The sequence below is a fragment of the Pinus tabuliformis genome, chromosome 8, assembly GCF_031772625.1.
Source record: "Pinus tabuliformis cultivar Carrire ecotype Pingquan chromosome 8, CPIR1, whole genome shotgun sequence".
NCBI classification, from domain to species: Eukaryota; Viridiplantae; Streptophyta; class Pinopsida; order Pinales; family Pinaceae; genus Pinus; species Pinus tabuliformis.
Genome location: NC_142294.1, coordinates 120372242 through 120397675, shown reverse-complemented (window position 1 = coordinate 120397675; position 25434 = coordinate 120372242). Strand labels below are relative to the sequence as shown.

Genomic DNA, 25434 nt, shown 5'->3' with positions numbered 1-25434 from the left:
CTATTCCGCAAATATAAACTTGTACAACAGAATGAAGAATTGATCAGTTAGCTTTCCGTTACTCCTTTGTGGCTACACTTTGAATGTAGCTTGCAATAAACATACATGGCAAGCTCCCGTGTTGTCTAAGTCGAATTCATGCCAAGGAATGCATTGTGTACGTAGATTGCATCCAGTAGATATGTATACATGTAAAACCTAGCTTTCCCACCCTTGGGTGACTAAGGGAATTAGATACATGGATCTGCAAATGTTGAGCCAACAAGTCTGACCAATTGAATGGTTTACCTTCGTTCACAACCTAGTTTAGTAAGAATGCCCACCCTTCAGGAAAGGTCTTGGTGCTACTTTGACCGTAGATTCAGCAACATAAATCAATCAAGATCTAATAGGCCCTCCTGAGAGATTTTTTCTTGTATGTATTGGTGGGTATCTAACGAAAATTTATTGGCTCTTTTACCCAACCTTTAACAATATCCTTGGTGCTCAAGTGGCTGGTTTCACATAGAAGTATGAATCCATGAGCGATTATGGCTCAGGAAAATGGTACATGAGATGGCAGTCTGCTGCTAGAAAAGAAGCAAGCCTCTGTCCATTGGAACTATTGAGAGTCGTAGTCTTTGGATATGTATGGGATAATATCCAGCTGGCAACGTCCATGCATGGAAAAGCCAGATATTTGCATGCAATCTTGTGTAACCCTGACTTCTAGACATTGACATTCACTTGTCAGTCTTCCAGATCTACTTTGAAGGTTGTTGCTAAGAAAAATCCATTCACCTTCTGCCATGTGATATCTGATTCCTTTTCTACAAACAATTGAGTGCCTGAATAAATTGGAAATTAAACTGGTGTACTCTCAATTGCCTCCCCGGTGTTGCTCTCTGTGGTATCCTTTGAAGCAGATATCTTTGGTGCCATGATGTCAGTGACTAATGAAGAGAAATTCTCAATACCTGCAATAATTGTGGGAGGAAAATGCACTCATGGCAGACATAAATTAGCTTCAACAAATCAACATAAAAAGAAAGATCAAGCAACAACCACATGGAATGATGAGGAAAATTATGCAATTTCTAAGGTGAAGGAGGGAGATTGGCTGAAGGAACTGCGCATTGCATTGTCTCAGCATCCAATGGTTTATCCTGAGGCTAGAGACTGCCCAATGCACATTTCTGCCTAGGCAGACTGAGGTGGAGACTACACATTGCACATTATCAGTGGCCAAGGGATGGGATTTAGCCTTGAAACTTCGTAATTCATAGTTGGGATATCTTGGTACTACACATTACGTAGTCTAAGAGGTCAAACTGAGAGCTTGAGTTTCAAAGTTGCACAATGCCCAGCGAAACAACGTGATGCATGACCAATAGAAGAGAAGATATGCCCGGTAAGAGTGTGGGAAACAAGCAGATCTGAGTGATGGTGCAAGTTGAAGTGAAGATCTTACTAAGTATGGATATATTGGTGCAAAATAAGTGCAGAAGACAAACATGCAAAAGGAAAAACAAACATTCATGGAGAGTCATTGAAACAACGATTGCTAATGGGAAAAAACAAGAAAACTAATGCAACAATTGTAAAAGGGGAATGACAAATTGAACCGACACTTATATAAGATAATAGACATTAAAATGCCAACTATGACAAGAAACAAGCAAAAAAACAGTCACAGAAGCCAAATGACAAAATGAGGCAAAAGATGACAAAAGCAAAACTCACTCGGAAAAGCGTCACAAACTCCACCGAATTGCTCCTTGATCTCGTTAGGAATGCTAGAGATCCAATATCGAATGTACAAATGAGCTCTAGGGGTGTCCATTATATAAATCTAGACCGATTATGGTTTATGACGCGCATGCCTAAAATCAAGGAAAAACTGACACTTGGCAGAAAGTTCCAAAAATAGTAAGCATGCCACCTTCGGGAAACTAATTAGTGAATCCCTATTTTCTAGGGATGATTTTTGTTTTTTTTTTTTCTTTCTGGGAAACTTGCTTGCACACTGCCAAGAAGGATTGTGTAATTCCTGAGGTCTGGGCAATTTCTTGACTCAGTGCATTACACAATTTTTGAGCTCAAGGGATGCTTTGCGCAGTTTCCATCATCAAGGTTGGGCTTCCATCTAGAATTGCACAGTTTTCATGCTCAAGGATGGCCTACCAAGAAGAATTACATAGCTACTGGAGGCAATGTTGGCATGCCTTCCAAGCTTGTGCAGTTTCTGGAGGCAAACCCAACAATGCTGCATGGTCAAGTCAAGAGTTAGCTTGTGTTTGAAAGATGTCAAACTGGGATCAGTACATCACAAGCAAAGTATGAAAATATAAGTCTCGATCACAACATGAATACTTGATGATAGTATATGATAAGCTCCTGTGGACAGAAAGAAGGCTCCAAAATCAAAGCATGAGAAGATTTTTGGAAGGTAATTGTAGCGGCTACAACACTTTCATAAATGTATGAATTGTCAACTTCTCTGATGTCTCTGATATGTCTCCTACTATTTCTACCCTTTCTCCACTTCCCCTTCAATTTTCAATAGATCATAGACCATATGCCATTACCAAAAGGTCATTATAGTGCCAAAGAGCCATCTTACCCAACGTGGCATTACCAATATGCCATTACCAAAAGGTCATTATAGTGCCAAAGGGCCACATTACCAAAAGGTCATTATAGTGACAAAGGGCCATCTTACCTAACCTGGCATAAATGAGAAATTCTGATTTTTTTCTCTGTTTATGTTTATTTTTCTCAACCTTTTTTCGGACACTGAGATCACGTGCATAGGAGGGATAATACAGAGATATAATTTCCATTCGTTTTCTATATAGTCATTAAACACATTGTTGATTACACAAAAAATTCTCCATGGAGAGTCGATGCATGAAACTTTTTATGAGAAGGAAATTACATGTATCTCTCATGCATTGCAGACATGCATAATATATTATTCTTATATATTTTTCAATGCTAAATGTTCTCGAAGTTGATAGTGCTATTGGGAAAGAATTCACCGTATGCTTGTATGTATATTCTTTTATTTGGGAATGATATATCCCACATTCATTGTGGGATAATGCCACAACATAGGTATATTTCACTACCCTTCTGGAAGTATCTCGATGAAATGGGGATCTTGGAGCTGGCGGGTCTTGGAACGGGTATCAGCAACTTCCTTTAATCATGAATGTGCGTTAGACACACACACATAAACAAATGAGTGCAAGATATCTCACATGGATAATGGGGTGGAACTCCGTATATTACATATATCGATTGGTGATGAGAGTGCCCTCTTGGTTGAGTGCAAGATATCCCACATGGATAATGGGGTGGAACCCTGTATATTACATGTGTATGTTCACCGATTGGTGATGAGAGTACGCTTTTGGTTGAGTGCAAGATATCCCACATGGATAATGGGGTGCAACCCTGTATATTACATGTATATGTTTACCTCTTTTCATATCAATTGGTGATGAGAGTGCCCTCTTGGTTGCTTTCAGACTTTTAACTTGAATGATTGGACCCAATAAATATAGATATCCCACATGGATAATGGGGTGGAACCCTGTATATTACATGTATATGTTTACCTCTTTTCATATCGATTGGTGATGAGAGTGCCCTCTTGGTTGCTTTCAGACTTTTAAATTGAATGATTGGACCCATTATAATATTTATTGGGGGAGGCCCGAGAGAGTAGTACACCCTTTTGATAAGTAGTAGTGACAACACATTAATACAAGTTTTGAACATAGCTCAAAAGGACCGAGGGGACACAAACATAATTGGACCCATTATAATATTTATTGGGGGAGGCCCGAGAGAGTAGTACACCCTTTTGATAAGTAGTAGTGACAACACATTAATACAAGTTTCGAACTATGTTCAAAAGGACCGAGGGGACACAAACATAAGAGTGCCTAGGCATAGTTAAAAAGAATAAACATATATTGGGATTCACAAAGGCTTGAAACTATATGAGGGAACACTTTTTTAAGAGTGCCTAGGCATAGTTATAAAGAATAAACATATATTGGGATTCACAAAGGCTTGAAACTATATGAGGGAACATTTTTTTAAACCATATAATGATGGGTGGATAGTGAATAATCTAAATGTGAATAAACATATATTGGGATTCACAAAGGCTTGAAATTATATGAGGGAACATTTTTTTAAACCATATAACGATGGGTGGATAGTGAATAATCTAAATGTGAATATATGAAGACTTTAATTTTTATAACTTCTCTTCTTTCGATAGCAAGAACTTTTATAGATAATGCAAACAGAGGAAATTTCCTTTTGACTTAGACAATGCTACGACCCACGCATAATTTTATTTTTATGATAAACCCATTTTTCGTTTGGTTTATGACAGGCCATGGAGCAAATTCTTTAATAAACTACTCTCTTTTTTTTTTTTTTTAATATGACAGGCCATGGAGCGCATTCTTCCATCGGAGCTATGGAGATCTTTTTCTTTAGAAGAAGAAATAGGAATTTTTTCCTTTTTGTTGATTTCGTGAAGGGTTTTGAGGCTCTTGGTGGACAAGTTTCGTGACATACATATGAATGGAGCTTGAGATAAGATGACACCCGCAATGGCTTGCAAATTTTTTTTTTTAAATTGTTGATGTGTATCAACAATAGATTTCTCCAAAGTTAATCATTGTGTCCGATGGAGTGTTAAACCCTAAGTAAGTTTCAACTGGCAGTTGTTTTCTATTACCTCATTTGAATGCAAAGTGACTAACAATGTTGAATAATGAAAAATGAGAATAATAAGAATGTAGTCAATGCAAATAGTTTATATATTCAAGAAAAAACAAATTAGGTAAGTTTTACGATAAAAATTGCATGACTAAAAGTAATCATTTGAAAATTTTAGTGTTATACTTCAAAGTACAACCCTAATATATCAGATTCAAAGGTTTCAATTTTGCATATACCAATTGCACAATAGTTCCTCTCATTCTCTAATTTAATGCAAAACATATATTTGTCATCGTTTAGATGAAAGGAGATGAGCCCTCTCTCTATTATTAAATGAATGATATAACATTAGAGTTTTATATATATATATATATATATATATATATATATATATATATATAATAAAAAAAAAGACGTTCTATATATAATACTCTAACGTTATATTATTCATTTAATGATAGAAAGCACATCTCTCATATATATATATAAAATAATTACTAGTTAATTTTTTTAAAGTAATTTAAAAAAATAATTAACTAAATATAAAAATATATTATATAATTCATTTTGTATATTAGTTTTAATAAAAGAAAAACTTAAAGTAATATTTATTTGATATTAGTAAAAAATATATAATAATTTAGAAAATAAAAGGAAAACAAATTACTAATTATATATAAGCATGAAAATATAATTAATATAAATTCATAAAGTTATTTTTTTTTTAAAATTTGATATAAAGTAAAATACAATGTAATGTAAAAGTCAATTTTAATTTTATGTACCAACTATAATTTCTAAAGAAAGTAATATTCAAGGATTTATTTTTTCTTAATTTTTATTAATTTCAAAACTAATTTTTATAATATGTATATTTCATTGACATTTAAAATAAATTAATTGATAATACAATTACTAAATAAATTTTTTAATATAAAATATTTATCAAGAATTCGATTTTTCTCATTCTCAAATGAATTAAAAATAACATCTATATATTTTGTTAAAATTTTGAAATGAATATTTTGTGTTATTTCTTTCCCATTTTCTCATTTACTTTTATTTTGGTAAATAAACACACATAAATTACTATGAGTGCACATAGATTTATGTTATCTCTTTTTCTATTTTTCCATTATTATAATTGCTTATTTTTTATTTTCCTATTTAACATTTTTTAAAAATTAATATTATAAAATATTATTTATATACCTGTTCAATAAATGCACTTAATTACTCTCATCATAGTAATTAGAATATATTGAATTTACAATTGTATGGTTTGATAAAAGACCATTTATTCTGTACAAGTATTTCTAAAACATAATTATATACTTGCAAAAAAAATATTTCCAAAATAAATTATTAGCAATTTTCTTTTCAAATTTTTAAATAAAAATATAATATTTTTGTAAATATTATATTGGGAAATATTTTACAACATAAATATGTTCGTTAGATTGTGTACATTGTAATTTACACGTATAGTGACTATGCATTATCATAAACATAAACTCCAAGACAACTGAAACACACCAATCTCCTCTCCACTCAAGGCAACTAAAACACACCAATCCCCTATACAGTCCACACAATACCCTTCTAAATATGGACTTCCCAATTTAAAAAATTACAAAAACAACATTATAATACAAAAGATTGGATGTGATTTTTTTGCCGAAATATTGACTGGTTCGAAGGCATTCTACTTATAATACATGACGGTGTCGCCTACATACACAAAAGGTAGTTAACATGTTATATAGAGCATCAAAGGTAGTTAACATGTTATATAGAGCATCAAATTTGTCCAACATTGATGTTATTTCAAATATTTTCTTTGTTTGTGTAGGGGTTCCTATGTTAGATTATAACAAAGTAAGTAACATCCACTCATAAAAAAATGTCATCTATGAAGTGTAAAGTTCAATATTTTTATCTATTGGAGTTTATATTTTTCTATTTTTAAATTTTTTATGATTAAATAATATTAAAACAATAGTATTCCAATTTTTAAGATGAATATATATATATATATATATATATATATATATATATATATATTACTTGATATTAATATATACCGTTGACTTAAAATATATTTCTTATAATATTTAATTTTAATTTATTTTATCATTTTATCATTGTTGGGAGTACTTTTTATAATACATCATGACATTAAAATATTTTACTTAAGCTAACTCTTGGGGAATTCTAGCGAAATCGGTTTATATTAGGCAAACCCTTCATATTTCTTGAGAGCGTCATCTTCGCTGAATATTTTGAAGCCAATTATTGAAAAAAATAGTTTAAAATGAGTATAATTATTAGCTACAAACAAAACTATGGTCATGGTCATGGAGAAGTGAAAAGTATAATGCCAACTACAGGAGCAGTTCATAATTTATCCATTAACCATCATTAAAATTACATATGACTCTTAGAAAGGGCAATATCAGTATTAGATATTAAATATTTTTTAGTTAAAATAATTTAATATATCAATCAATTTCTTATTTACAAGTATGTGTTTACATTAATTTAATTCAATCCATTTGTATTTATATCGGTATTTGGTTGTTTTTTTTAAATAAGATAAAATATATTACTTGGTAAACTAACAGATTACAAAATTTGGGTTGTGTGGGAAAGAGAACCCAGCACAAGACCCAACCGAAATACTAGTGCTGGTCATAGCAAAAGCGGGTTCTGAGTACAAAAGTGGGAACCACGGAGCCCTCTTTACAACATTCTCAAAATTGAGAGTATATAAGCCGAGAAAGGAGAAGGAAGCTTTATCGTGGCCAACCACACAAATTTTGTTTTCCTTCGTGACAGAAAGCCTTTCACGGAGGAAGAAAAACATACACAAAGGAAGAAGAATAGGGAAGGAAACTGACAACATCACTCCTGGTTGGTGGTGACCCGATCCTCATCTAGACGAATGGGAGTCTCCTGAGAGCTTCCCTCCTGCTGCGCAGTGGTGATCCGACGACTCATGGAGGCCCCAACGTCCTCTTTCTTGATGCTCGGGGATCCTTCAACAGTTGAATGGACCTTCACTGTCGACTTTTTCTTGATGACAATATAATTCATAGCATCTTGAGTGATGAATCTGCAGTGGTCGATAGCTTCGACATACATTACAAACTTCTCCGTGAGCCGATCAATCTTTGTTTCCAGAACCTTGGTGCGCTCCTCTTGTTCTTGCATAGAAATCCCCATTATGGTCTTCATTTGCCACCATGTTTCAATAGAACGTGTGTTGAGGTTTTTGCGCACCCCAGATGAAAGCAGGGTCCAGAATCCAGGAAAATTTGGTGTCAACCTCCTCAATGGTGACCTCTCTATGGAGAAAATTTGCTGGGGCTTCTAAGTCTGAAATTCGTTGCTGAGTTTCCGGATTAACAATCGTTGTGTATCATAGAGTTGCACGACTAGCAGATGTCTCCGCGCGAGTGGTAGGGAGCGGGCCTAAGGAGTGCCAGTGGGAGGCTACGCAACCGCTCTCCCTTCCCTGAATAGGAACATGAGTGGAGAAATTCCTCAAGGCCATGATAGAAGCAGAAGTACAGGCGAGCGGGGGAACCAGAGAGCAAGGGACCAACTGAGAGGGGAAATGGTAGAGTGCTGAATGAGGGGGAGAAGGGGGAGGGGTAAATTTATAGAAGCCAGGAGAAGGAGGGAGGCCTGAATGGGGGAGAGGGGGCGGGAAGGGGAAGCATGCGAAGATCTGATGAGGGGCGGTGGAGGAACGACAGACCTGAGAGGATGTGACTGAGAGGCCATGGTCACACAAGGGAGAGGGGAGGTGGCATCGTGGGCTCTAGAATCAGGCGAGCCAAGGATGAGACTGTACTCCAACGCTGTCCACTTGTCCTTCCAACTGAGCATAGAATCAACCTTGTAATGATGAAAGGTACACAAACAATTATTGTTTGGTAGAGTTGTTGTCTTCGTTATTAATTGTTGTGCATTGTTGATGAAGTTCCCCTTCCTCCAATTCCTGCCACACTCGAGGCTTCAGGCGTAGAGTACCAGTCGTACCCTCATTCGCCAGTCTGTCCGCGAGTTTATTTCCCTTCCTTTTGTTTGCTTGAAAGTGGAGGCCATCCATGTTGTCAATTCCCTCCTTGATCCGATGTATTATTTTGTTTAGGCACCAATTTTCTGAGATTTTATCCACGTCAATGCCCTGCTAAATTATTTTTCCAATTTGGGTGGCCAGCATGGAGTCTCCTTCAACTATCATAGGATTGAGGTTTAGGTCGTGCGCAGTGGTGATGCCATGTTCCAGGGCATGAAGTTCTGTGGCATTGTTTATGGTTAAACCTATATTGCCCTCATAAATCGAGATTGTCTCTCCTTTAGAGTTTTTGAAGACTTTGCCAAAACTGGTTGGGCCCAGATTCCCTTTGGCTGTGCCATCGTAATTGAGCTTGAAGGTCCCCTGCTCTGGCAGCCGCCAAGTGTTATTTTTATTTTCATGCCTGGGGAGGGGAGTGACATCGCGGACCTTGATTTGAAGGAGATCCAAAATTGAGAGAATGCTCACTTCGAGGAAGGTGGGAGGGACTTTGACATTCTGAGTGGGTAGAGAGGTCATAGTTTCTTGGAGCGCGCTTTTTATCTTCGAGATAATGAATTCCTCCTGGGTGGAGAAGCCATGAAAGATTCTTGAGTTGCGTTCCTTCCACATATCCCAACAAATAAGACCATGAATTAGATTCCATGCGTAGTTAACCAGAGGATGTGGGGAAAAGACCGTTCTCCAGTTTGCGATGGTATTATGAATAGAAGAGGGGTCCTGATCAGATCTTTTGAAGACCAAGAAATCCAATTCTATAATGTGGAAGAAAAAGGGAAGACATTTAACATATGATTGGGGGTTTCTTCTTCTTGTTGGTAGAGGGGGCATCTCGAAGGGCCAATAAAGCATTTCCTTCTTAGAATGTCACACGTTAAAACTTTTATGTGCATGAATAACCAAAGAAAGATAGAAATTTTCAGCTAGTGCTTCCTGTCCTAGACTGCATTCCACTTCAGATATGTTTGGAGTTGATCATGCTTTGCAATGCATCTCTAGGCTTCTCTTAATATGAAGTGTCCTATTGAGTTTTTCCCCCATCTGAGTTTATCCTCAGCAAATTCAAGGAGGATTTGTCTTTTTTGTAATTCTGAAGAAAGGTCTGACCAGGTTTGGGGGTTCATATGGGGAGTCCATTCCTCTTGTTTCATCCAATTTCTCCATCTGTCAGTTTCTTCACTTTTTCCCTAGTACTGGTTGACTTTGATCTTCCCTTTGTTTTGCATTTCAACCTTGATTTGGTGATAGTGATCTTGATCAAGTTCAGGCCTTTGCTGCCAGGCATCCTCCCAGAAAAGAGCCTTGTTCCCGCTGCCTATTTCCCAGAAGCTATGTCTTTGAATGATGTCCCTGTTCTCCCAAGCTTGATTCCAGATGACTGAACCTTTGATGTTTCCATTGAGCCTAATGATTTGCTCTTGCGTTAAGGAGGGGGTGTACTTTGCTTTCCAAAGGATTCCCCAAGGGGAATTGGGGTTTGCAAACCATCTCCATAAGTTTTTGGCTCCTAGGGCCTTTCCCAGGAGGTCTATGTCTCTAAGACCGAGGCCACCATCTTTTTTGGGCTTGCAGATTTTTTCCCATGCTACCAAAGCCCATTTTTGTTTGACCTTTGCACCTCTCCATAAGAAGTTCCTATGAAGGTTTCTGATTTTGTTGGAAATCACTTTTGGGGCTGCCAGAGCCGAGTACAAGTAAAGCGGGATGGCCTGAAGGACAAATTTAACCAGGATAAGACGACTAGCCAAATTGAGAGATCTGAAGGTCCAGTTGGCAATTATTTTCTCCATTTTGTTAATTAGGTTCTCCCAAGTGGCCCAGGAGAGAGGCCTATCTGTTAGGGGAACCCCAAGGTAAGTGGAGGGTAGAGTACTAATGGGAATAGTCAGGAGTCTGGCGATGTTCCTACAAATGGGCAGCGGAGTGTTAAAGAAGAACAACTTGGATTTCAGGGGGTTGATGGAGGTACCAGAAGCAACAGAGAAGTCTGTCAGGATGGACGTGAAAGAGGCAACCTCTTTGATAGTTGGGAGGCCCATGAGAAGGGTATCATCTACAAATTGTTGGTGAGTTGTAGGGGGGCCGAGGCATGGGGCTGGAGACCAGAGAGCTTATTTTCATGCAAGGCAGCAAAGATAGAGCATCCTAGCCCTTCTGCCATTATAACAAAGAGGAAGGGAGAGATTGGATCCCCTTGCTTGATACCCCTTGAAGGATTGAAGGGTTGCGAAGGTGATCCATTCATGAGGATGGAGAAGAAATCTCCCGACACCATAGCCATGATCCACTTGATGCTTTCTTTGTGGAACCCAAACACATCCAGGACCTGTCTCATATAGTTCCAGCTAATTTTGTCAAAGGCTTTGGACATGTCTAGCTGAATCATCATACCTGGTTTTTTTTGTGATTTGAGAGAATGAATAAGCTCATGAGAGAGGATGATGCTATCCATGATTTGTCTTCCTTCCACATAGCCAGACTGTTGGTGGGAGATGAGGAGAGGGAGGATAACTTTAATTCGATTGGCCAGAACTTTGGAGATTATTTTGTATATGACATTGCAGAGGGCTATGGGCCTAAATTTGTTCGAGGAATCCGCAGAGATTCCCTTGGGTATCAGAGTCAGAAAAGTAGAGTTAAGGGATTTAAGGACATATTTCTGAATACGAGATTCCGTAATCAATGAATGAACTTCCAATTTTATGATAGGCCAGCAAGCTTTGTAGAAATCAATGGTGAACCCATCCGGACTTGGAGCTTTTCCATTGGGCATTCCCATGACCACATCTTCCACTTCCTGGAGGGAGACTTTCCTTAGGATCATTTTGTTATGGTCCTCCGTGAGGATTTTGGGGATATTCTTGGTGATCTTTTTGATGTCCTGATCTTGATCATTCCTTGGCTCTTTGAGAAGAGAGCTGAAATAATGGTTGAGCTCTATTTCCAACTCCTCTTGAGAGTGAATGAGATGACCCTCTTGATTCTTCAGAGCCAAAATTCTATTGTTCCTCCTGTGTTGTATCATTGTTTTATGGAAAAAGGTCATGTTCCTTTCCCCACATTTCAGCCAATTTATTCTAGATTTTTGATGCCACAACTTTTCTTCCTGAATGGCTCTTTCGTCCCAACTTTGTTGTAGTTGTTGTTCCTCTTGCTTACTATTCTCTATTAGCCCTTCTTCAATTATTTTTTGTTGGAGAAGTTCCAGTTGGTGTTCCAAGTTTTTTTTATCTGTGATGATGTTGCCAAATGTATTTCTGTTCCATTTTTTGATTTCCTCTTTGATGTGTTTTAACTTTTGTTGGAAAGTATACATTTTGTTTCCAGTTCTGATAGGAGAGTAAGTCCACCATTGTTTCATTTTTTCCATGAAATCCCGGTAATCCAACCAGAAGGCCTCAAATCTTAAAGGCTTGTTTTTTGGACCATTGGAAATTTAAAACTTGAGAGAGATAGGCCAGTGATCAGAGCCTGCTTGTGGAAGGATTCTCACCTCCATTCCCAGGAGGTGAGATAAGTGGCCTCAGATAGAAGTAAGTAGTCTAAATGAGAGGTTATTTGACGATCTCCTCCTCTTCTGTTATTCCAGGTGAATAAGCCATTGCTAGTGGGAATGTCGATGAGGTTGAGGTTTTCAATGGTGGTGAGGAAAGCCTTAGAGTCTTTATCTAACTTCCTGATTCCTCCTTTCTTTTCAGATAAGTTAGTTATCATATTAAAATCACCAGCTATGATTTTGAGGGGATGGTGCAAAGGGTTAAGGAGATTGGATAAGGTTTGGAGCATTTTGATACAGTCTGTCACCTTGTGCAGGGCATAAATATTGGTTATGAAAATGGTCTCGTTGGTGCCTATGATTCTCAGGATTACAGTTATGGAATGGTGAGTGGCCAGAGAGGAAATAAGGTCGAATTTAGAGTTTTTCCAAAAAGTCATTAAGCCCCCTGTTGTACCTGAAGCCGTATTAGCCAAGGAGCTGTAAGGCTTGAAGCACGAGTTGAGAAGGAGGGGAGGGTGAGTCGAGTCAAGTTTAGTTTCTTGAATAAGAAGGATGTCAGGGTGATTAGACATGATTCTGGTTTTTAAGATGCGTTTCTTCCCAGGACTGTTAAGTCCCCTAATATTCCAAGAGATGTAATTCATTGACATGGAGATGGGTATAGAGCAAGAGCCTTTACCTTTCCTTCATTGATTAGCTTGGCACCCAGTTCTTGAAGGAGCTGACTGGTGGTCTTTCGTCCTCACTTTCTGCTTGAGCCTTTGAGGTTGAGTTCTTCTACTGGTATATTGGCTAATATGCCTTTTGAAGCCATGCTTTCTTGTGCTGGATAGTGAGTTTTGAGTTTTAATTCTTCTTGGAGGAGATAAGCTCCTTCAATTTTTTGTAGTTGTTATTCTGATATGGAATTTATTCCTTTTTGTTTCCATTCCTCTGCAATTTTTGCAAGGTCTACCCCCTGCAGAGCTTCCTCTATTGTGTTTTCCTCTGGAGTTTCCTATGTTTCTACTTGCTACATTTTTGTATCCTCTTTCTCCTACTCCTTTCTTCTATTGGTATTACCTGTGTCCCTTTCATCGTGTTCGTTGTCTACTGGGTTCATTTCTTCCTCTCCTGCTTCATCTGTTATCAATTCGTTTGGATCCATTTGCTCTTGGGTATTGTTCAGTACATTGAATTGATTCTGGCTTGCCTCTTTAGATAGGTTTTTCTTGGGGACATATTTTTTCCTGTTATTCTTGTTCTTGGAGATGAATTTGGTAAAACCTTCGTTGTCTTTTTGTTTATTTTCTTGCTCTGGTGTTTGGGGGGTTTTATTCATGGGACAGTCTCGGAAAAGATGCCCATGCTCATGACACTTTCTGCATCGGAAGGGTATATGTTCATAGTCTATACTTTGCAGCCAAACTTCATCCCTGAAGATTAATTTGATTGCTTCTGGCAGAGCACCAGAGACGTCTATGTATATGCAGATTCAGGCATAGGAAACATAGTGCCCCGTTCTAGTGCCTTCAGACATTTTAATGTACTCCCCCAACTGGTCTCCTATTCCTTTTAAGACTGAAGGAGCCCAATAATCAGTTGGTAAGGAGTAGAGGCATACCCAGACTGGAACCCTAGTGAAATCCTCTTTTTCCGGTGTGAAGTTCTCCCTCCAGAATCTCATGTATAAACTGGCTGAGTTGTAGAAATAGGGTCCTCCTTCAAAAATTTTGTCTCTATCTTCTAGGAGGTCAAAGATGACTGTGAAAAATCCTTTGGAGCCCAACTAAAGTCTGATCTCCCCTTTGGGTGTCCATTTGCTCTGAATCCACTAGTTCAGGGCTCTTTCAGTTGGCCATAATCCCATGAACTTGCATATAACTGTGTGTTCCTGCATGTATTCTCTATATTCAGCTACCCCAGGGTCCTGGATTTCCAGTTCTGGGATTTTCTTGGCTTTGGGGTTACAGTTATTCTTAGTCTTTTTCGACTGATCCTGTGGCTGCTCCTGAGATTTTGAAGGATTGAAATTAGCAGGGAAGGGCGAGTCCGCGACCTTGCTCTTGTCTACCCGAGTATCCTTGGTTGACCTTTTGACTGTGTCTTCATTCCTTTTTGGCAGCTCATTTTGCTGTGGATGAGTAATTTCTTCTTTGATAGAGCTTCCTCTGGTGGCGTACATAAGGCAGAGCTGGAGGCAAACTTTGTGAAGAATGAAGCCTAGTCTGGTCGCTGACCAGAGACCATATCCTTGAAGGAGTGGGCGCTAGGATGTTGTAGCGAATCCGCCATGGCTGGCAGGGCCTCGAAGGCTAGAACCAAAGGCACCGAGGGGAGGTCGCAGAGCTCACACAAACCATAGTCACACAGTTCCTCTCCGAAATTTACCAAATTATCTGTATTTGGTTGTTAATATTTAATATATTAATTAATTTAATTTAAAAACATAAGTTTAAGTTAATATATTAAATGTTTGGTCTTATAAAACAAAACAAGTACCATAGCAGTGATGGCCTCTATTAATAGTGAATTTGAAAGATAATTAATAACATAACTATAATTCATCAAAGTACTTTATATATTAGTTAGTTATAAAAATTAAATAAGTGGTAAATTTTTAAAGAAATATTTTCGAATATATTTATATCCTTAAAAAAATCATAAAAACTAATTAAATAACAAAAAAATTATATTATATTATTAAATAATAAGTAATAATTTAATATTATAAATAAAAATTAATAGAATATAATTGACATGGTATTATTTTTTATTAAATTGAAAATTAAAAAAAGCTTAATTAAAAAGGCATAACTAGTTTTGACATAAATCTTAACCTTTTATCTTTGATTATTATTAAAATTAGAGCAACCATATAAATTAAATGGCTCACAAACATATAGACATCAAAATACTTATCTTATGATATATCTAACATTGACCAATTTAAATAAAAATAAAAATAACTTAACTAAATTATACTTTCATTATTATTATTACTATTATTATTGATTCTGAAAAATATATATATATATATATATATATATATATATATATATATAACAAGATATTTAATGATGTAGATTAATCTCACTTTGCATGAAGATTCCTAACCTATAAATAGACTTTGGTACAATACCGTGGGACAATATCATAGCTTGCTAATATCGCATGCTTCAAAATCCTTAACTAATGTTCATATGAGATATGCTTTTTTAATTAACAAATTTAATTTAAAAGGGAGAAAGAACTTAAATACTTTTTCAATACCACATTCTTAAGAACCTATAGCTCATTTCATATGACATTTCTTTAGTTAATTTGGAGATAAATTTTAAATATCTTCAATTTTTTATTTTACATATTAAATATCTTAAACTTTTAATTGTTAGTTTTTTCTTCAATATTTTGGACAAAATATGTGGGAAAAAATGGCATAAAAGGATCATTTCATTTATTAGTTAAATTAGACAAATATAGTTGCCATGGATTGACTGAACTTTATTAGCATATATTCTACAAAGTAAATGGACTATCTATAGTTTCTATAGCCCTTATTCAAATATGGGAGCTGGTTAATATTGTTCAAAGTTCAATAATTAACCCTTATTCAAATGTGAAAACTGGTTCATAATTTTCAAATTTGTTTTTTTTTTTCTGATTTGTTTGAAATTCATTAGCATATTTATTCATTATTAATTTAAAATTACTATCATTTAACAACACAATTGGCAACACCAGTGAGATTTTTGCAAATCTATTCCAAACATCAAAACTCAAAACTAAATTATTATATTTATTAAATAACAAATATTACGGATCAAAATTCAAATACTCCTTCCGATCATTATTAGTGCACCCTTCACCATCAATCCTAAATCCAAAATAGTATCTTGAATTGTTATACATAATAAATTGAATGTCAGGAATCAAAACTCACTCCAAGTGCTCTTAACAAATTCTTTTTCTGATTTGCTTTGATGACAATCTAATCATTGCTGAGATTCGTTATACAGAGTCACATCAAGTATTACATTAAAAAAAAAAATGGAAGAACATTTCTCCCACAGGAGCAGTAGATGGCATAATTTCTACAGACATGAATAGCACTATCCATCATTTTTACTCGCCATCCTTATTCAAATTGTGCGTTTAGAGAATCGAACGCATCAGTTGCAAAGTTGAACGGTTGAATCCACAGATCTTTACCATCCAAACCAGTCCATATGAACGTAAAGGAGCAGCCCATCTGAGCGTTGAAAGGGCAGCATCACTATAACCTCACCATGTTCTATTTCTGACACCAAGTGGTCGATCCTCCCAGCAAAGGGCATTGAATCTTGTGTAATCAGGAAGCATTGCTAAAAGGGAAACCAATCTATGTAACTGTTAAGGTTGCAAGTGTTTCATTACAAGTTTGATTGCGAGTTGGATTTTTCTGTGTGGGTTTTGGTAGCTTCATCCTGGTCAACCTCAGATTTAGAAATGGCTGCCTTTGCATTTACCAGCCCCTCCAAGGTCTCCATTGCAGTTTCTATGCTTGTCTCAGCAATCTTCTCAGTAGAGGTTATCTGAATCCATCGCAGTTCTAAGGATCAGCTCATATAAAGAAACAATGCTTATTTGTGAAGTATTCAAGGTTAGGTTAATTAGATTTATTTCAGGTTGTTATTTGGGATATGCCAATTGGATTTATCTGATGGTTGGAAGGAATAATGCTTATTTGTGGAGTATTCAAGGTTATGTTAAGTAGATTTATTTTCTGTGGTTATTTGTGAAGTATTGAAATATTTAAGAATATTTTAATTGGCTTTATCTTTGATTATTGGAAAGGATCATTTTTGGTAAGTAATATGTTAAACTTCAATCCTTCTTCCTCAATGACATTGACATTGGATATGAAGAAATAACGAAATATATAAGGGTGATTAATCTCATATAAATTCTTGCTCTTGGAATTAAATATTTACCTGGTGAATGAATTCATGTGTACTGTGGGCATCTTCGATCACTTCCTCGGAGAGGTTCTCAACAAAATGTGCCACTTTATTGATGGCCCCATCTTGAGGGAACTCCTCTTCTACATCTTTAGAGATCTCCTCTGTCATGCTCGCCACTTTCTCTACTGCCTCTGCAATGTCTTCCACCATTTCTACTGCCTCTGCTATGTCTTCCACCATTTCTGCTGCTTTCTCCACATCCCCTGTAGTTTGTTATATCCAATCCAAACATTTCAACCAGTTTGCTTCATTGGTAAATTAATGGCCAATATTTGGCCTCTGTAACACAACAGAATTCTCAGGTTTCAACAGAGAAAAAACTCACTTTTTATTTTCAACAGATTAGCCATATGCCCGCCCCATATGGTTATCATAGATCCAAAGAGCCATCGTAGCCTGCAGGGATTGAAAACACACAATTCAGAAAAAGCTCAAGATTGAATAATTTAGGCTTTCTGTCCACATACTCTGTTTCTAATAATTTTGTCAAGTTTTATTTCTTTATAAACATAGAAATCCATGTAACATTTATTTATGGGGCATTTAGGATTGATACAGAGAATTGAATCAAACGCAGCAGAGATTACTGACCAGGGTGGGATAAACCAGAACGTATGATTTTCGTTTCCATTTATGTTTATATCTCTGGATCTGCATTGAGAATTTATAATTTAATGGTCAATATATAAAACCAAACTTATCAGTAATCCAAGTTCAATGGTTGGTTAAATGAAGTTTTCATCAATGTATTCTACAGGGATGGATGAATAAGAATAAGAGAAACTCAAGAACAATCCTACTTACAGTATTCTAACCTGTTTTCCCCTGCAACATTTATATGCTTTTCATGATTATGTGCTCTGGAGTGATTAGAGAGGTGTCTTGTTAGGTATGGATTAGATCCCACAGACTCAGAAACACCCAATATTCTTGGCTGTGAAAGGAGAGCACCATAGGCAAATGGTGGTTGCCAAATACTGGCAAACCTAAGATGCCCAGGAGAAGAAAATGATGTAGAATCTTTGTGGGGAATGGCTGGATAATTCTTCATAGATGTGGCCGGTTGGACAGTAGGCAAGTGATTGAAGGAAACAGAAGGGCTTGGTCTGATGAATTGTTTACACTTATGGCTACTCATCTGTTCTTATTGGAGTGGATATCCTAACACAGGTTCTGATGAAGAACGATCAATTGCTTTGGTCGCTGGAATGTTGCCTGATAGATATTTGTTCTGCAACAGGAATTGAATACCTTTCTATATGTTCTAAAAGTTGAAGAGCAAAATATGTGAATTTGTGTGTAGTATTGGCAAATAGCTGGAGTGTGTGATGCAGAAATTGATTGACGGGTTCAAGTTATATACGTTGCACTCCAACTGATTTATGACTTCCAAAACTGCATTGAAGAAAAGTGAGTCATCCCATTAAAGAGACTTGGCGTGGACTCTTCAAATTCTCTGGTTTGTTCGGACCTGTGGAAACTGTGGCAAACTGTGCGAGCATCATTATTTAATGAAGCACTTGACAAGTCGCAAGCTTCAAACACATAGGCACAAAGTTGCGTTTGGACAACTTGATTCCAAATAATAATATATTGGATAAGAATTGAATATAGTGAAAAAGATAATTACAACTTCTCAACGTATCTTCATTTAATTGAGATATAATTTCCACGTATATAAACGAGGGAATTATTTATTTATTTATTTATTAATAAATTTGATTTTTTATATATTAATAAATTTTATATATAATGAGTCGACGGAATTATTTATTTATTAATAAATTTGATTTTTTATATTAATAAATTATATATATAACGGGTTGTCGTATAAAAAATATTACAAAACACTTATTAATGGAAGGAATGACATATCTCATTCATCTTGAACAACACACTAATAAAATGTTTTAACTATAAAATCATTTACTTTATAGAGTCTCTATATAAATAATTAGATTTTTTTGTTATTAATTTTTTTTGAAATATTACATGTCAACTCATTAAAAAACACTTAACAAGAGAATTAATTACATATCTCATTTTTGAGCTTTTATATACTAATAAAGTATGTGTTGTGTCAACTCAAAATAAATTACACATAGCTTTCATGTTGAGCAACACACTAATAAAATGTTTTAATTACATTTTTTCTTTTCATTTACTTTATATAATATAGACATGGATTCTTTTCATAAATAAATAGATTTTTTTTTAAATATTACATGTCAACACATTAAAAAAACACTTATCAATACACGTAATTACATATCTCATTCTTCTTGAACATCTCTCACACACACACACTATATATATATATATATAATATGTGTCAACTCTCTGCTAAGCATAAAAGAAAATACACATAGCTTTCATGTTGAACATATATAATATGTGTTAACTCTCTGCTAAGCATAAAATAAATTACACATAGCTTTCATGTTGAGCAACACTAATAAATGTTTTAATTACATTTTTCCTTTTCATTTACTTTATATAATATAGACATAGGTTCTCTCCATAAATAAATAGATTTTTTTGTTGTTATTATTTTTTGAAATATTACAAGTCAATTCATTTAAAAAACTCTTATCAATGGAAGGAATGAAATATCTCATTCATATTGAATAATATACTAATAAAATGTTTTAACTATAAAATCATTTACTTTATATAGTCTCTCTATAAATAAATAGATTTTTTTGTTATTAATTATTTTTGAAATATTACATGTCAACTTATTAAAAAACACTTATCAATGAAAGTAATTACATATCTCATTCTTATTAAACAACATACTAATAAAATGTTTATATATATATAGAAGGTGTCAACTCTTTGCCAAGCATAAAAGAAATTACACATAGCTTTCATGCTGAGAAACACTCTAATAAAATGTTATAATTACATTTTTTCTTTTCATTTACTTTATATGATATAGACATAGCTTCTCTCCATAAATAAATAGATTTTTGTGTTATTTTTTAAATATTACATGTCAATTCATTAAAAAACACTTATCAATGGAAGAAATGACATATCTCAATCATCTTGAACAACATACTAATAAAATGTTTTAGTTATAAAATCATTTACTTTATATAGTCTCTCTATAAATAAATAAATAAATATATTTTGTTATTAATTATTTATTAAATATTACATGTCAACTCATTAAAAAAACACTTATCAATGGAGGTAATTACATATCTCATTCTTCTTGAACAACACACTAATAAAATGTTCATATATATATATATATATATATATATATATATATATATATATATATATATATATAACTCTCTGATAAGCGTAAAAGAAATTACACATAGCTTTCATGTTGAGCAACATACTAATAAAATGTTTTAATTACATTTTTTTTCTTTTCATTTACTTTATATAATATAGACATAGGTTCTTTCCATAAATAAATAGATTTTTTGTTATTTTTTTTTAAATATCGCATGTCAATTCATTAAAAAATACTTATCAATGGAAGGAATGACATATCTCATTCATCTTGAACAACACACCAATAAATATTTTAACTATAAAATCATATACTTTATATTGTCTCTCTATAAATAAATAGTTTTTTTTGTTATTAATTTTTTTTGAAATATTACATGTCAACTCATTAAAAAACATTTATCAATAGAAATAATTACATATCTCATTCTTCTTGAACAACACACTAATAAAATGTTTATATATCTATATATATAAACTCCATATTAAGAATTATTAAATTCCCTCATATACTAAATTAGAAAGCATGTATTAATAAAATACTAGAGTTCTCTTTATATATATATAAAAGCTCCATTTTAAAAATTAAATAACATATATATAAGATTGATGTTTTTTTTATTATCAATATAATTTTTATAAATACCACTTGTCAAATTGAATATAAAATAAATTACACGGATTTAATCTCAATATTGTTTTTAGATTTCAAATTTCAATTTCATATTAAATAATAAAGGAATTACACATCTCTCTCATATTAAAAAAAAATTAAAAAAAAAATTATAAATACATTTTGAATTATTTTATCTTTATATAAAATTAATATAAAACTAAAATAAACTATAAGTATTTTATTTATGACTAATTTTCAAATTTTTTTGTTATTACTATTTTTACTTTATTAATCTAATATTTTATTATTTTCAAATATAAAATCATATAATATCTCCCTCTACTAATTATGGAGTACCTCTCTAAGTAACAAAACTTTACATTAAAAATCAAAGATGACATGAAAGATATCCTGAAAATCATAAAATTTACAAGTGATAATGTCACATAGTTTGCTTGCCCGTAGAAGTGTGAGAATGAAATGTTTAATGAAAACTTTAAATGTCTCATCTCACGAAGTAGAGATTGAAATTTTGCATTTTGAACTTTCACATTATTGTTAGCCCATTTTATTGCCATTTTAGTCTCCCATAATCTAAAGTGTGGAAAGACCAATCTACTTTACATGATACGGGAGAGATCACAAGTTGCAAACTCGACTTTAGAGTTTAAACCACATACTAAAGTTATCTAAAATGAAAAAAAATTGAGAAAGATTAAATACAAAATTATTGAGAAAAGATTAAATTGAAAATTATATCTATTTTAAAATAAAGAAAATCGTTTTAATTAGTAAAATATATATTGTGTTAATATATAATAATAATAATTATTATCTAATTTTAAAGTTACAGCTAAGCCACACTTCAAATTGATATATGAGACTTTCTTATTTATGAGACAAAAGATCCATTTTCACGCAACAATTTAACTGCTAAATCTATAAATATATAAATACTCTATTCCTATAATTTTAATTAAAATATAAAACCCCAAACTTTTATTGATTTCTTTACTCAATTACATCATGCTTATATAGGTCATAACACAAACTAATTCATAACTGATTCTGTTCAACCACCTACAACTAATTCAGTTCAACTAACTATTTCTACATTATTCTCACATCCTCCCTTAATGGAGAAATGGATTTTCTACCATACCTAACTGACTTCTAGAACTTGTACTTTGAACATCTGCTGTATTCTCTAGATTGATCTAACTACTGCATTAAGAGGGTAGTTGGAATTAATACCTTTCTACCACTCCCCCTTAATTCCAACTATATAACAAACTATATATTCTTAATGATGACGACTTAAACACGACTTAAACTTTAACTTGCCTGCTGGTCTAAGTCTCAGTCAGCTAGGCTTACAACAAAACATTTCATTTTTGTCTTCTTATTAAAAGGTCCATGCTTGTTCCTTTTCCATTGCTGATGCAGTTTCATCTTCACCTTTTTGGGTTTCCTTATGAAATTCCTTTGCTCCTTGCGTACATACTTAACGTCAACAACCTCTTTTGGATTGAGAGGCAATGCAAGATCTCGAACGAAGTAATTTAATTCATGTTCTCCCCACTTTCCATGAGGAACCAACGAAGGAGTCACCAAAATGCAGTCATCTTTGAACATGAGCGGCCTTCGAAGAACATCCATGGTAGTATCCTCCAAAGCAGGAGTAGATCCAATAAAACTTCTAACAACCGGGCAAGTTTTAATCTCAGTGATTTCTTCAACAGCTTTAATCTCAGTGATTTCTTCAACAGCTTTAATCTCAGTGATTTCTTCAACAGCTTGATTCTCAACAACATGAGTGATTTCTTCAGGGACATGATCTTCAACAACATGAAACTCTTTGTCAATGGACTCAAAAACACTGCTAATCCCAAATGGGTTCATGAGAAAATGATCATTAAAAGGATCATCGTCAAAAAAGTCTAAAAAAATAGACATATCAGTTAGCTTTATCACACGTCAAACAAAACGCCTTTTCTATAGCCTCTCTCTGCAAAGAAAACCGGGCCGACTGAAAAAGAATATGACCACGGTGCAATGAATCACAGCAGTTTGTTCCGTTAATAAAACCAAGAATCACAGCAGTTTCTGCAAAGACCTTCACGCAGCACTCAAATGCTTTTCGAGGGTTTGGCACAACAGTCAATATGACACCAGAACTCCACGGCACAACAGTTTCTAAAATACCACCACGCCCAAATTTCTCTAGCGGCAACGGACTTTCTGACGGATTTCAGCGGCTCTGTTTTTTTTATCTTCACAAAGATTTTGCCTCACTTCACTTCACAACTTTTGAATGGCGGCTACGTCCACGGCAAAAGGTTGCTCCTTTTATCTGCACAACAGGCTAGGTGGCTACCTCTGCGGCTTGCTTACCCAGACTTTCTTCACAAAGACAACTCAACAAATTCGATGGTTGCCTTCTCCAACGACAGTAGTCACAGTGGCAGACTACTCCAACAGACTTCAGCGGACTCCCTTTCACTTTCGACTTTAATCAACAGGCAGACAGATTTCAATCAAGAAAGCGGTTCGGTCTCTAGCTCCAATACCGCTGGTTCTTCCACAACGGCCTCCTCTTCCCAGACTTCCTTTCTCAGTGGCAACAGTAGCAACCAATCGGTTAAACGACGGCTCTGCTCCTTTAAAAACTTTAATACATGATGGTCATTAAAAAAGACTCTTAAACAGAATAACAGACGATGCCTCTGCTCTACTCCCGCAAATACACTCAACGAACACCTTACCTCAAGCAAGTGAATAACAAAATGTAATTGATTAATTATGCGCCTCGAAATTGCACTAAAATGTACAGAGGCCGATTCTTCTGCAAACTTTGCACAGAAACTGTCTTCTCACTAAATTTCCACAGCAAAAACGCTCTACACACGAAGCTTTCCAACGGCTATGCTATTCCGCATGCTCTCTGCAACTCACGCAGCAAGGAGGTCGACTTTGGCTGCTTCACACATCCAGGCTCTGTGCCTTTTGGACCTTTCACGCCCTCACGCAGGTTCCACACACAAACACGTTCCACACGCAGCAACACAACCGGAAGTATAACGGTACCCGTTCTCGACAGCCGCAACAGCACTCCCGGTGCCCGTTCTCGACAGCCGCAACAGCACTCCACACACCTCAGCGCTCACACGGTGTTCCGTTAACACAACACGGGTAGCGTCTAACTGCACAACGCAGTGGTGTTAATCTGCAAGCAAGAAATCAGTCTCGACGTCCTCCACCAGGTTCCAATCAAGAAGCAAGACAACGGAGAGCAGACGTCTCTCCTCCTCACTCCTGAGCCTGTCTGGCTCTGATACCAAATTAAAATATAAAACCCCAAACTTTTATTGATTTCTTTACTCAATTACATCATGCTTATATAGGTCATAACACAAACTAATTCATAACTGATTCTGTTCAACCACCTACAACTAATTCAGTTCAACTAACTATTTCTACATTATTCTCACAATTTTAAACTATAAATTTAAAAAAAAATAAATAATAAAATAATTAATAATATATTAGAATATATATATTTTTTATTTTATATTGAATAAAACATATCCCAAGCATATATCATTAAAATATGTATTTTTTAATAAAGTAATTAATGATACATTTTGGAATATATATTATAGGAATTCAATATATTTCAAATCGTATAAAATATATGGAACATATATGTGAAAAGAGTATACACTTAGTAATAAAGTATTTAAGGATAAATAATGATATATATTGGATTTTGTATTATTAGATTTTAATTTATTTTAATATATGTGGATTATTTTTATTAAATTTATATAAATTATTTATAATTTATTGTAAATATATATTATTTATTTTTGTAAAATTAATAATTTAAAAAATATAATGATATTATTATAACGTATAATGGATATACATTATTCATATATATATATATATTAGTAAATTATATATGTTATGAATTATTTTTTAGTTAATTGAAGTTATTTCTAGTGGATAAGTAGATTGGTTGTTATTTTTTTATTTAAGTTCAATTTTTTTGTGAGTGACATGATGATGAGAAATATTGATGTAATGATTATGTGTTTATGAATATTGTTGTATTGATGCTCACTCTCACCCTCGGCTTAGAGAGGATACTTTCCTTTAAAAAAATAAAATAAAATATTTTTTGTAGTTAAAAGAAATTATTATTTTAAGATTAATTAATATTATTAAAAATAAAATGTTATGATTTTTTTTAATTATCTTTTTAGCT

General features: G+C 34.3%; 1 protein-coding gene across 1 annotated transcript; it reads right to left on the bottom strand.

Moving 5' to 3' along the window:
• Positions 1 to 16394: 16394 nt before the first annotated feature.
• Positions 16395 to 18506, bottom strand: LOC149234418 (uncharacterized). Its single transcript, XM_089461165.1, has 5 exons — positions 18112 to 18506; positions 17888 to 17947; positions 17622 to 17692; positions 17267 to 17499; positions 16395 to 16867 (listed from the first exon to the last, which is right to left on the bottom strand). The coding sequence occupies exons 1-5, from the start codon at positions 18432 to 18434 to the stop codon at positions 16706 to 16708; spliced, it is 849 nt and encodes a 282-aa protein (XP_089317291.1). The 5' UTR covers positions 18435 to 18506; the 3' UTR covers positions 16395 to 16705.
• Positions 18507 to 25434: the final 6928 nt, after the last annotated feature.